At 38.3% G+C, this 13,642-nt stretch overlaps 1 protein-coding gene across 1 annotated transcript in view; it reads left to right on the top strand.

The window, feature by feature from the left end:
* Nucleotides 1-3,553: 3,553 nt before the first annotated feature.
* The window catches only part of LOC145980859 (uncharacterized), a 69,139-nt gene continuing 59,050 nt past the window's right edge, over nt 3,554-13,642 (top strand). The window contains exons 1-2 of the mRNA XM_083113942.1: nt 3,554-3,565; nt 8,663-9,385. Coding sequence (XP_082970068.1) covers nt 3,554-3,565; nt 8,663-9,385 — 735 coding nt within the window. The remainder of the gene's footprint in view (nt 3,566-8,662; nt 9,386-13,642) is intronic.

Genomic DNA, 13,642 nt, shown 5'->3' with positions numbered 1-13,642 from the left:
TTTATTATTTGCCTTCAGTGCCTAAGCATTTATAAAACGGCATTTGAGAAGATGTACATGACAGTATTGCTCTTGCTTAATATCAAGTCTTTATTACCTATATACAGGGTGTCCCACATAAAACCGCTACGCCTGTAATGACGGGTACCGGTTTTAGGTGGAACACCCTGTAGTATGCATCAGAATTTTATAGTTGTAAAAAGGTAAAAAAAAAAAAAAGGTAAAGTATTCCCCTGTGCATAGCACCACGCCATGAAGGCGTATAGGGGGTGTGGGGGTAACGCCCCACACCTTCTTGATCCGGTCGTGAATGGGGGTGATGTGATCAGCATCACGCCCCTGACCGCCTTTACCCCCCAGGGTTTCCCCCAGGTACCCATGTTATTCGACGCTGGGTAGGCGCCGGGGCCGCTTCCACCGTTAGAAAAGTTCCCGGATTTGAACCGGTCGGGGATCGAACCCGGGACCTTGAGCATGGTAGTCAGACGCGTTATAGTTGTAGTTTTTATAATTTCGGAGCTATCGATAGGTTAACAATAAATCGATTGATTGTGTTCGAGTGTTATATCCCAATTGACAGACAATAAACATTATATGAATGTCTACTCGATGGCGTCCCGGGTTCTACATACCCGGTGGAGGCACACAGGGTTCGAATCTACTTAAACTGTAACTGCACTCCCAAAAGCGTTTCTATGCATACAGTGGACTTATAAACAAATGCAAATTATGCCAGTTGAAACTGCTTTGTAGGTCTTAAAAATCCACTAAATTTACAGATTTAGAGTTCATGTAAAACCGAGACCAATTTCTATCTATATTAATATCCGAGATACCTATAGTTTGCACGGATATAAAAGGATAGCTTTAGGGCATTAATTGTGGAATCTTAAAGACACATTGGACGGCATGATGACGGCACTCGGAAACTCTCAGACGTACAAAGACGAAGAAATCAATTTAACTAATAGACCTCAATGCCAAGCTTGGGAAAGATAACACCTGTGGCGCTGTATTCGCATTTTAAACCGTAAGCGAGCGGAAGGGATATGGGCGATGCAATCAGTTGTTTGCATTGATCCCGTGTTCATAAGTTGCCACATTGTGCAGCGCTATCAAAAGGCACGAGAGAAGAGGGAGCTAGAGGAGAAAACAAATGACTGTGCACTTTAGTTCGCCAGTTTACCGGGTCATTCTTATGTTCGCTGTAAAATCGAATTAAATAACTAGTCTATATCTCGTAATCTAAGAAATGTAGGAATTTTAAATTCTCCTAAAGTTGAATGTTAGATTAATGCGATATAAAATATTTCTATTACGTCGTATGCCTGCTTATGGCAATAAAATTATAGAACGCCAACAATTGTTTACATTAACGTTACGATATGTTTGAAACTATCGAATTTATATGTTCACGAGTTGAAAGTGCTTTGAATTATCATTTCGGTTGTCCTGTTCATTTGTCAGATCTACAATCCGTCTCGGGAATCAGGAATCTGTAAACTAAGGCAGCACATAACGGTTGAGAATGGGAGAAAGCGAGTGGGCGAAAGCAAGCAGTGCGCGCTGCAGCAAACGGCTGATAGCTGCAGCAAAGTTTTCCCCTCTCTCGCGTTCATTGGTTAAGTTCTCTCGAGTCCTACTTGCGCAGAGAACTTTTTCTCGTTTGTGTGTTCCATAGGTTGATGAAGATGAAATTTTGTGAACTGAAATTTTCTCTAGTAATTTTCTGTGACTTAAGTAACTAGATTAGTATGTCCATATGTCTATCAGAGACATAATACTCGACAGTTAACAATCGGTATGAATTTATGTTTTCCTGTACCTGAAAAAAAAAAACTACCGCTATTCGGTGATCAAAATATTGATTTAACAGTTTTTGGTTGGTACCCATGTACTGGCTGTTCCATTTACAACGCAACCCGGAGTTGGTGATAGTACAACTTTTGAACCGGAAGTGGTAGCCTCCACATATAATCCTTTTACCAAATTGAAGCCTTGTTCATGCATATATTTTTAAACCGGCGAACAATGATTGGATTTCATTAGTGTCCACGCAGTGTTGCCAGATGTAACGGGAAGTGTAAATGACATTTTTTTACAAAGCATGAAAAATGGCTAGGTGGATTAGTTCGGCATCTATGGCAATGAAAAAAGAAATGTTCATTTATACCGATACCCAATCGGATGAGGCGTCATTAAGGGAGAACTAGGAAAATCGTTGTTTTTAGAAATTAAGACTGTGCATTGGCAACACTGCTGGTGTTTGAGTGCCAGAAAAGGTATGTTCGAACTGTATACATCATGCAATTACTGAAAGCAATAAAAAATAAACTTGGAAATTTTCATGAAATTAGTGTGACTTACATGCATCTGGCAACCATGCGATGCATCAGGAATGAAACACGACTGGCCTTTCCTATGTGGAAAGCAATGCCAAAAGCAATGAGCTTACAAATCTGTGTCATCACTGTCTTTGGATTAGGACATAGAACCCCCTACGAAATCTGGTCACAATTTGAATTTTGTTATTAAAGTTGCTTTTCTTTCACTATTGTCGAATCGCCGCGATGAGGATGAGTGATGACATGATGAAGGGACACTCACAAAGAACACCCATGCCTAGACCGGGATGATTCGAACCCGGAACCCCTGGCGTCGTAGCATGCTGTGCTAGCCACGGTCAGGACTGGGGCACAATTATCCCAATATTAAATAGACAATAATAACAGATTTAATTCAATTAAACCTCTACCACTTTTTGTGAAAATAAAATATACACAGTAGGTGCATGTTTAAATCATGCATTATTAACAAAGTTCAATAATCACCCCGTGGAAATATTATACAGTCCAATTTTCTTAAAATTACAATTCCTACGAGCTAGCGACAATCAAAACATCACGTTTCTCCCCCATAGAAAATATTTAAAAGAAAACGTTACAAATGACATGATGTTTGCGTCCTTAAACTTTGATCATTGAAAAATGTTCTTACATCTTGAAATATAAGAACACAAATATAATGTAGAAAAGAAAATGATATGATTATGTTTACCGGATAGTTTAATATTATAAAGGATAAAACATATTTGTGAATAATACGGATGATAGTAACTAGTCTGCCATCTGTTATTTGCCCCACAACCACTCTAAAAATTAGATCAATTCTGACTTGTGTAATTAGTGAAATTTATTTACACGTACTGATTTGAAACGTTAACTCCCACTTGTAAAACACTTACGAAAAACATATCTTCCTAATAATCGTTTCTGAATATGCTTCAAGTGACAGATGTTGAGCGTACACCTCTTTCCTTTCCGTTTTTTTTTTGTTCGCATTTGTTGCAATTGAACTTGAGGAAGGGAGAAATTTGTTTTGTTGTGTGGGAGTGTGATATTAGGGAAAGAAAGTAGAAGGAAAAAAGCATGATTCAGTCAAGTGGGGAAAGTTCTAGCATGAGTCTCTGTATTATAAAAGAGGGTTGCTTGGTGTTGGTAAGCATCACTCTAATCTCTTCCTATCCCACTAGTGAAATCTGCTGGCCGCAACCATGAAGACCTTTGTAAGTATATTTCTTCTTTTCAGGCCAATATTTCTTTATTATTTCTTGTTTGAAAGACTCGGAGCACCCTCTGGGGGGGGGGATATCACCCAATAAGAGCTTCAAGAATTAAAATAAAATTCAAAACAAGCTATTGACAACTTCTGCACCAGCATACATAAAAATCAATCACTTAAGAACAGAATCCTTTAAGATATCATTGTGCCTTAACATTAAGTCCGAAAGCACTTTATAAGAACAAAAGAGTTACATACTATGGTGGGACACTGTTCCCCACAGTTTTCATCAGCTCCCTCTGGCATTCTCTATCATTTCTCCCCCAAAAAACAGCAATTTTGATACACCAATGTTGTTCACGCCTTGTGACGGCGGTTGATTTAACAATGGATTATCACTGCCCTCTGTACAATATACATTTATCACACTGCCATCTAGTGACGTGTTCACATACTACAGGTGTCATGTTCACCAGCATCTAGGGACAGTCTTAGCAACTTGGAGATATATGTTAGCAGCACCAAACCTGACCTGCCCAATCTATCAACGTATTCACGTAATAGCTTAAATAAATATAATTTAACATGCCAAACCTATTTACAAGCTTACTTCAGCTATTATATGCTTACGTGGATAGGTTAGGCAGAAATGAACAAATCCTAACCTGCCTAACCTATTCACATGTTGTTATCTGCTATTAGCTACATAAGTGAGTAGGTTAGGCAAGTCAGCTTTGGTGCTATTAGCATACATGTGGAAGATGCTACACCTGTCGCTGGTCGCTCGTTGAAAGTCATTCCCTGGTTACCTTCATGTACATCATCCCTCTGAGAAAGACATATTGTAACGGTCACGGATGCGGAAAGGAGTGGAGGATAATATTGTGAATGCGCCATCAAAATTGAGGAAGGTTTCCTTGAAATAATATAAAATTGAATTTGTACACATGTTCCTAAATCACATTTCCACCATGCTGTAATATGTGGTATGAGGCGTGGGAAGGGTCAGAATATATTTCCTTACAAATTCCTTTACTTTTGTTAACAAAATAACAAATCCAAAATTATTGACTTTTTCATGACTTTTCTTGACCTTTCTTTCCTTCTCTTTCTTTTTCTTAATTATCGCTCCCTACTTATGTATAGTTGGAAATTAAGAAAATATATATTTTAATGCAAAATTCCTGCTGCAAGGCCAGTTAAGATGAAAACTGAAGATGTACTTCAACAAGTGATTTACACTTGTATAGTTATTAGTAATGCATGTAAAAATTAATCCTTCAGACTTCATCCTGGATGAGGAATATCCACGTTACTTTAATGTTTTTTACAAAATTTCATGCATACAAGAATTTAATTCTTAAGAATCAAATTAACAAAGCTTAACCACAACTCAATGCAATTTTAGATTTCCAAATATTCAATTTTATCAAAACACAGTACGTATATAACAATGCAATTTCTGTACAAAACAGCAAAAATTCTTGACCACAAGCATAATTTCTTGACTTTTTCTTGACTTTCTTGACCTACCTGTTGATTACTTGATTTTTCTTGACTTTCCTGACATACCTCTTGATTTCTTGACTTTAGTCTTGTCTTTCCTGACCGACCTGTTGATTTCTTGACTTTTTCTTGACTTTCCTGACATACCTGTTGATTTCTTGACTTTCTTGACCTACCTGTTGATTTCTTGACTTTTTCTTGACTTTCCTGACCTACCTGTTGATTTCTTGACCTTTTTTGTCTTTCCTGAACTACCTGTTGATTTCTTGTCTTTTTCTTGACTTTCCTGACCTAGCTGTTGATTTCTTTACTTTTTCTTGTCTTTCCTGACCTACCTGTTGATTTGTTGATTTTTCTTGACTTTCCTGACCTACCTGTTGATCTCTTGACTTTATCTTGACTTTCCTGGCATACATGTTGATTTCTTGACTTTCTGACCTACCTGTTGATTTCTTGACTTTTTCTTGACTTTCTACCTGATGACTTCTTGACTTTTTCTTGACTTTCTACCTGTTGATTTCTTGACTTTTTCTTGTCTTTCCTGACCTACCTGTTGATTTCTTGACTTTCTTGACCTCCTGTTGATTTCTTGACTTTTTCTTGTCTTTCCTGACCTACCTGTTGATTTGTTGACTTTTTCTTGACTTTCCTGGCCGACCTGTTGATTTCTTGACTTTTTCTTGACTTTCCTGACCTAGCTGTTGATTTCTTTACTTTTTCTTGTCTTTCCTGACCTACCTGTTGATTTGTTGATTTTTCTTGACTTTCCTGACCTACCTGTTGATCTCTTGACTTTATCTTGACTTTCCTGGCATACATGTTGATTTCTTGACTATCTGACCTACCTGTTGATTTCTTGACTTTTTCTTGACTTTCTACCTGATGACTTCTTGACTTTTTCTTGACTTTCTACCTGTTGATTTCTTGACTTTTTCTTGTCTTTCCTGACCTACCTGTTGATTTCTTGACTTTCTTGACCTCCTGTTGATTTCTTGACTTTTTCTTGTCTTTCCTGACCTACCTGTTGATTTGTTGACTTTTTCTTGACTTTCCTGGCCGACCTGTTGATTTCTTCACTTTTTCTTGACTTTCCTGACCTAGCTGTTGATTTCTTTACTTTTTCTTGTCTTTCCTGACCTACCTGTTGATTTGTTGATTTTTCTTGACTTTCCTGACCTACCTGTTGATCTCTTGACTTTATCTTGACTTTCCTGGCATACATGTTGATTTCTTGACTTTCTGACCTACCTGTTGATTTCTTGACTTTTTCTTGACTTTCTACCTGATGACTTCTTGACTTTTTCTTGACTTTCTACCTGTTGATTTCTTGACTTTTTCTTGTCTTTCCTGACCTACCTGTTGATTTCTTGACTTTCTTGACCTCCTGTTGATTTCTTGACTTTTTCTTGTCTTTCCTGACCTACCTGTTGATTTGTTGACTTTTTCTTGACTTTCCTGGCCGACCTGTTGATTTCTTGACTTTTTCTTGACTTTCCTGACCTAGCTGTTGATTTCTTTACTTTTTCTTGTCTTTCCTGACCTACCTGTTGATTTGTTGATTTTTCTTGACTTTCCTGACCTACCTGTTGATCTCTTGACTTTATCTTGACTTTCCTGGCATACATGTTGATTTCTTGACTATCTGACCTACCTGTTGATTTCTTGACTTTTTCTTGACTTTCTACCTGATGACTTCTTGACTTTTTCTTGACTTTCTACCTGTTGATTTCTTGACTTTTTCTTGTCTTTCCTGACCTACCTGTTGATTTCTTGACTTTCTTGACCTCCTGTTGATTTCTTGACTTTTTCTTGTCTTTCCTGACCTACCTGTTGATTTGTTGACTTTTTCTTGACTTTCCTGGCCGACCTGTTGATTTCTTCACTTTTTCTTGACTTTCCTGACCTAGCTGTTGATTTCTTTACTTTTTCTTGTCTTTCCTGACCTACCTGTTGATTTGTTGATTTTTCTTGACTTTCCTGACCTACCTGTTGATCTCTTGACTTTATCTTGACTTTCCTGGCATACATGTTGATTTCTTGACTTTCTGACCTACCTGTTGATTTCTTGACTTTTTCTTGACTTTCTACCTGATGACTTCTTGACTTTTTCTTGACTTTCTACCTGTTGATTTCTTGACTTTTTCTTGTCTTTCCTGACCTACCTGTTGATTTCTTGACTTTCTTGACCTCCTGTTGATTTCTTGACTTTTTCTTGTCTTTCCTGACCTACCTGTTGATTTGTTGACTTTTTCTTGACTTTCCTGGCCTACCTGTTGATTTGTTGACTTTTCTTGACTTTCCTGACCTACCTGTTGATTTGTTGACTTTTTCTTGACATTCTTGACTACTAGACACCCTGTAATTGGTGTTCAAATTTCTTCGTTAGACGAAGAAAAGGAAACATTTGCAGGTCATATCAAGTAAAGTGTTCAGTACATCTAAAAACTTGACTTTCAGTAATATGATAGCAGTAAACACGATGTCGTAAATAAATACTATATTAGGAGTAGCCTATGACTTGATTTCGGTCAGGAATGCGCCAGTGGCCTTGGGGGGGGGGAGGGGATGGCTACCGCTGGTAACGGCATTCAGGTTTTATAATTTAATATGTTACAAAAGCTTCACTTTAACATCATTGCCAGATAAAATTCGTTATCCTCAAAAAGGATCCGAACCACTGTGCCTCTAACGGATATCGAACGTCAGACCCCTGGCGTCGAAGAGCGCTGTGCTAACTACTCAGCTACAGAGGTCGGTAACATGAGTTAAAACATGGGCACAGTTATATATAGTACCGAAGAAATGAAACACATAATACTGCATGGAAATTGATCCCGATGAAGGTGAATATTCTATTCACCGAAAGTGTTAAAGCAAAAGTAAAGCTATTTACATATTATTAATAATAATTAATGTAATAAGTTAAACATTTCCTAGTCTTCTTTTGAGAAATAGTTTCATGGTGGAATCTTGATTGATTAATTTCCTTTATTTTACTTCGCTTCTTGTGCCACTTCTTGGCTAATTTGCGAAAATGGGGATGAGTGATGATATGATGAAACATCCATGCCCAGGGCGGGAAACAAACCCGGAACCCCTGGCTTCGTAGCGCGATGTGCTAAACACTCCGCCATGGGGGACGATATGGTGGAATCTTGAAGCAGGTAATTTTCTATGTAGCGTAAGAGCTTATTATACCTTCAAATATGCTAATTTACATATTTTAGAGTTTTCTAAAGCCCTAGACTGCCTCTGTAAAACTTCTCCTGATTTTTATGGGTAACGTTTTCAACGCCTTTGCGTCTCTTCATCAATCTCATCATATCACTCATCCTCATCTTCGCGATTAGCCAAAAGTGGCAGAAAAGCGAACTAGAATAAACCAAATCAATCAGTTTACAATATCTAATTAACTTATATTTGAAATAAAATATCAGTACGTGCGCCACTATCAGATCGTATAATTACGGTAGAAATGCATGTATAAGGACGATAACATTTAATGTCAGTTTCGGGCAATATCTTGCTTCTGTAGACGTAGGATGGCAACACTGACAGAAGCTAGAATTTAATTAATGTGTTATTATTTTTCTAGGTTTCCTTAGTTCTTTTGCTTCTACTCATTGGCTCCAGAGCCGAGGAGGAAGAGAAGAAGAAGACAGAGAAACAGGAAAAGAGAGGTCTTTTTGGTTTGGGGTACGGCGGGGGTGGAGGGGGTGGTTTCGGAGGGCACGGTCTGGGGTCTGGAGGAATCAGCTTGGGACACGGGAGCGACTTTGGGGGCGGGTCTTTCGGGGGAGGCGACATCGGTGGGGGGCCCAAGGTCATCACGATCACAAAGAAAGTGGCTGTTCCAGTGCCGAAACCAGTCCCGTACCTAGTTGAGAAGAAGGTGCCCTACCCTGTGCCTCAGCCGGTACCCGTACCCGTCGAGAGACCGTACCCGGTGCACATACCCAAGCCTTACCCGGTACCCGTCACAAAGTACGTCCCGTATCCAGTGGAGAAGCCAGTACCTTACCCAGTCGTCAACCCGGTCGCGGTACCCATACCGAAACCAGTCGGAGTGCCCATACCGAAGCCAGTGCCAGTTCCAGTCTCGAAGCCAGTTCCGGTGCCAGTCCCGCATCCGGTCCTGGTTCACAAGCCGGTTCCTGTCCTCATTCCCGGAGGCAAACACGGCGGTGAGTCCGGAGGCAGTGTTGGAGGAGGACACGGAAGTTTTGGAGGTTTTGGAGGAGGACACGGAAGTTTTGGAGGAGGACATGGAGGATCCATAAGCTTGGGTGGAGGTCACGAGTCTCTAGGATTGGGCGGCCATTAAAAATCACAACGCAAAGGTGAATGTCTTATTCTTCTACCATTATCAAATATAGATGGCACCACATTACAGCACATATATAAATTGAAATTGATTTAGTAATTTTTGGCATGCATTCTGTGGTTTCGACAAATTAATAGATAAATGCAGGCAGAAACATAACTATACAAAATATAAACAGTAATTAACGGAATACAAAGCGAGGACCACTAAAATAAATTGTGCCCTACAAATATTTCGAGGACAGTGATGCTAAAATATTGCTAATCGTCATATTTCTGTGGATAAGAGCTGGTTATTCCAAATAGAGAATTTCGTGAAATAGTTTTCGAACCAAACATTGATATTTTTGTGTGTGTTGTGTTTTAAGTCCACTTTATGCACAGATAGGCTAATTAGGACTGGATCTACAGTTTAAAGTAGGATTCGAGCCATTATACCCTGTCCCAGATAACTGTGGAGCAAGGAAGTGAAGAAAATCGAGTGACCAGGGCGAAGCAGTACACGCTTTCCCCCACTCCGCGCAATTCCTCTTACGTCTTCATTGGTGGAGCCGTCTCGCGTCACTACTTGCGCAGAGACTTGTTTTCGTTTGCCTGCTCCATAGTTAGCTGGGACAGAGTATAGTGTGGCATTTATAAAAATTAAAAAAAATGGATCCGTGTATTAAAACTATATATTTCTCTTCTTACCAATATTTCTACGATAGTTTGAACCAGAGTGTCGCTCTAATATGAAAAATGATATTGTGGCAAGTAATAACACGATGCGGACAACAACAGCTGCAAAATTCTCAATATTAATCAACTTTTACCAAGAAGTTGTTAAAAATACATTGATATCGTTATATTAATCTTAAATCCCGTGGTGTTTGACAATTGTGACGTACTCATTGTAATGGTCTCGTAAATTATGGCTTTATTTCGTAAATAATGAGTCGTAAAAATCATATGCCGCCATCGGGCATCGAACTCAGGACCTCGTGACTACTCCATCATGGATATATTTATATGCGTCACATAAGATCTTTGACTAAAATTTTCCTCTAATTTTCGAAGATTTTAAATAATTTAAATTTGTTACAAGCTACGACAAAATAGGGGTTTGGGTATATTTTAGGATATTAATGGTAATATCTGTCTGGATAATCTGTCTATGTGAAAAAGCTGCGTCATATATGCGCTCATATAGTGTATCGAATAGAAAAGTGTTCTCAAGGATACAACAATAACAACAGTCGTTTATTATTACTTTCTAATAATGATTCTTAATGATATGATTATTTTTGTTGGTTATATTATCATCCCCACTACTACTAAATCAATATTGATTCTCGAGACAATACTCCTTCATGTTGCAAGAGGACTCTCCACAATGCTTGTAACTGACAAATGACCTATCTCTCCTCCCAGACATTTATTCCGATCGAATTTACTAAATAATGCCGACTCAGTTACCTGTTGTCTCTTCCTTGATTGCAATTGCGTACACCTGTTTACAATTATGGCGATCAAGGAAGCTTGGCAGTGTCTGACAAGACATTCCTGAGATATTTCTTGATAATTCCTGTCTGGAAAGGTGAGGGCTAAATGTATGGGATTTGGAGTTCTTTGTACTTAAGATTTTCAATGATTTTATGGATTGTTACCATGCGTATCTGGTATGAAATGTAAGTTATTTTTTCTAAAACTGTCCATCTACTTTCAGGTTAAATCTTGGAGAAGAAATATCAGTCATTCTATGGCTTCATGTTCCTACGATGGTACACCATTTTTGTTCATTTTCATTAGTATTAAGCATTTTGTATAAAAATGAAATAAAATAACTTGTGTTTTTCAAAACGACTTTTCTACTTCCATTCAATCTTTCACGATATCAAGGTCACTGTTTCCTAACTAACTTACTAACTCTCTAGCCTTCTTAAACCAGAAGGTTCATGGCTGCAGCAACACAAGCCTTCCATCTGGACATATCCTGAGCAAGATCTATATACTCTTTTCCATCCCTACCAATTTCCTTCAGGTCCATCTCAACGTTATCCCTCCATCTTCGTCTTGGCCTTCCTACAGGTCTCTTACCATCAGGTTTCCCAACAAGAATCCTGTAAACTCCTCTTTCCTCTCCCATTCGTGCCACATGGCCTGCCCACCTAAGTCTTCTTGATTTAATCATTCTAATAATATCTGGACATGAATACAAATTATGTACTTCTAAATTATGTAACCTTCTCCACTCACCTGTCTCCTCATCCCTTTTAGGTCCAAAGATTTTCCTAAGGATCTTATTTTCAAATACTCTCAATTTATGTTCCTCTTTCAATGTAAGGGACCAAGTTTCACATCCATATAATACTACAGGCAAAATTACTGTTTTGTATATTTTAACTTTTAGTTTCTTAGATATTAAACGAGAAGACAAAAGTTTATGAAGAGAGAAGTAACATACATTTCCTGAATTAAGCCTACTTTTTATTTCCTCTTTAATATAATTTTCATTTGTTAATATTACTCCTAAGTATTTGAATTTGGAAACTGGTTCAAACTAGTTGTTATCAATAATTAGATTTTGATTATTACCTAACACTTGGTTTCGGCCTGTAAGCATATATTTAGTTTTCTCATTCTCAAACACTGTTTCCTACTAAGTTATAATAAATATGTAAAAGTAATATCTTTTCCACAAAAAATCAGCGTTTCTTCTAAAAAAAGTAACAAAATATCGTTTCAGTTAATGATGTAATTTCAGTAAAGTGATACGAAAGTAACTAAAAATCCAAATAATACCTTATTTTCGATGCGCTACTTTCCAATTCCTACTGAGTTACAATAAATATGTAAAAAGTAATATCTTATTCCCCAAAAAATCAGTGTTCCTTCTGAAAAAGTAAAAAATATCGTTAAAGTTACTGATGTAGTTTTAGTAAAGTGATACTAACGTAATTACTGGCAAAGTAATACCTTATTTTCGATTCGCTACTTTAAAACTCTTGAGAATTTGTTTCTGAACGACAAGAGAGCCATCTACGAGGGTCACTATTTATATTTTGAGCCTTGACAACACTGATTGAAGTTAGGCGCGATTTGACGTTTGCACGGAATCGTCTGGCATTATTGACCATAACGTACTTCAAATGTTTCGTCAATAGCTTCATTTGTGTTGTTTATGTTGCCTTGGAGATTGCGCGACAACAATAAAATGGAATTAACTCGTGAACATTTTCGTGCGATGATTTTTTACGATTTTCAAGACAAGAGTGCATCGATCAACTTACTTCCACATTTGGCGATGAAGCCCCATCCTTTGCCACTGTGAAACGCTGGTATAACGAATTTAATCGTGGCCGCCATTCGCTCACCGACGAGATTCGCGAAGGTCGTCCAAAATCAGTTGTTGTTCAAGAAAACATTGATGCTGTGCAAAACCTAATACTGCAAGATCGTCATGTGACATACTGTGAGATTGAGGCAACCATAGGCATTAGTTCCACCAGCATATATAAAATATCACATGATCATTTAGCTGTGAGAAAGGTATGTTCTCGTTGGATCCCACACAATTTGACAAAAACTCAAAAAGACGCTCGCGTCAATTGGTGCAAACAAATGCTCAATAAATGCAATCGTGGTGCTTCAAAAGACGTATATAAGATTGTAACAGGTGACGAATCATGGATATATGCATATGAGCCGGAACGTAAACAGCAGTCGACTGTATGGGTGTTTCAAGATGAACCCAATCCAACAAAAGTTGTTCGCGCTCGAAGCACATCGAAACAAATGGTCGCCTGTTTTTTCGGGAAAACTGGTCATGTGGCAACTGTGCCTTTAGAGGAACGTAGAACGGGTAACTCTGAATGGTACACAACAATTTGTTTGCCAGAGGTCTTCGGTCAAATACGGAAAACAAACAAACGCCGTCGGATCATTCTTCATCAAGACAATGCCAGCTGTCACACATCTCGTCTAACAACCGACTTTATGAACAGTCAAAAAATAGAATTGATGGGTCATCCGCCGTACAGTCCTGATTTGGCACCCGATGACTTCTTCTTGTTCCCGAATGTCAAGAATAAATTGCGTGGACAACGATTTTCGTCGGCGGTAGACGCCGTTGATGCGTTCAAAAACCATATTATGGAGGTGTCTCAAGAAGATTGGAAAAACTGCTTTGACAAATGGTTCGAACGAATGTAAAAGTGTATTGACCATAAAGGAGAATACTTCGAAAAACAATAAAGCAGTTTTCAATGCCAAA

This window comes from Lepisma saccharinum, chromosome 28 (genome assembly GCF_977018435.1).
Source record: "Lepisma saccharinum chromosome 28, izLepSacc3.1, whole genome shotgun sequence".
Classification (NCBI taxonomy): Eukaryota; Metazoa; Arthropoda; class Insecta; order Zygentoma; family Lepismatidae; genus Lepisma; species Lepisma saccharinum.
Note: the sequence above shows the minus strand (reverse complement) of the source record. Positions and strands in the feature narration are given on the sequence as shown.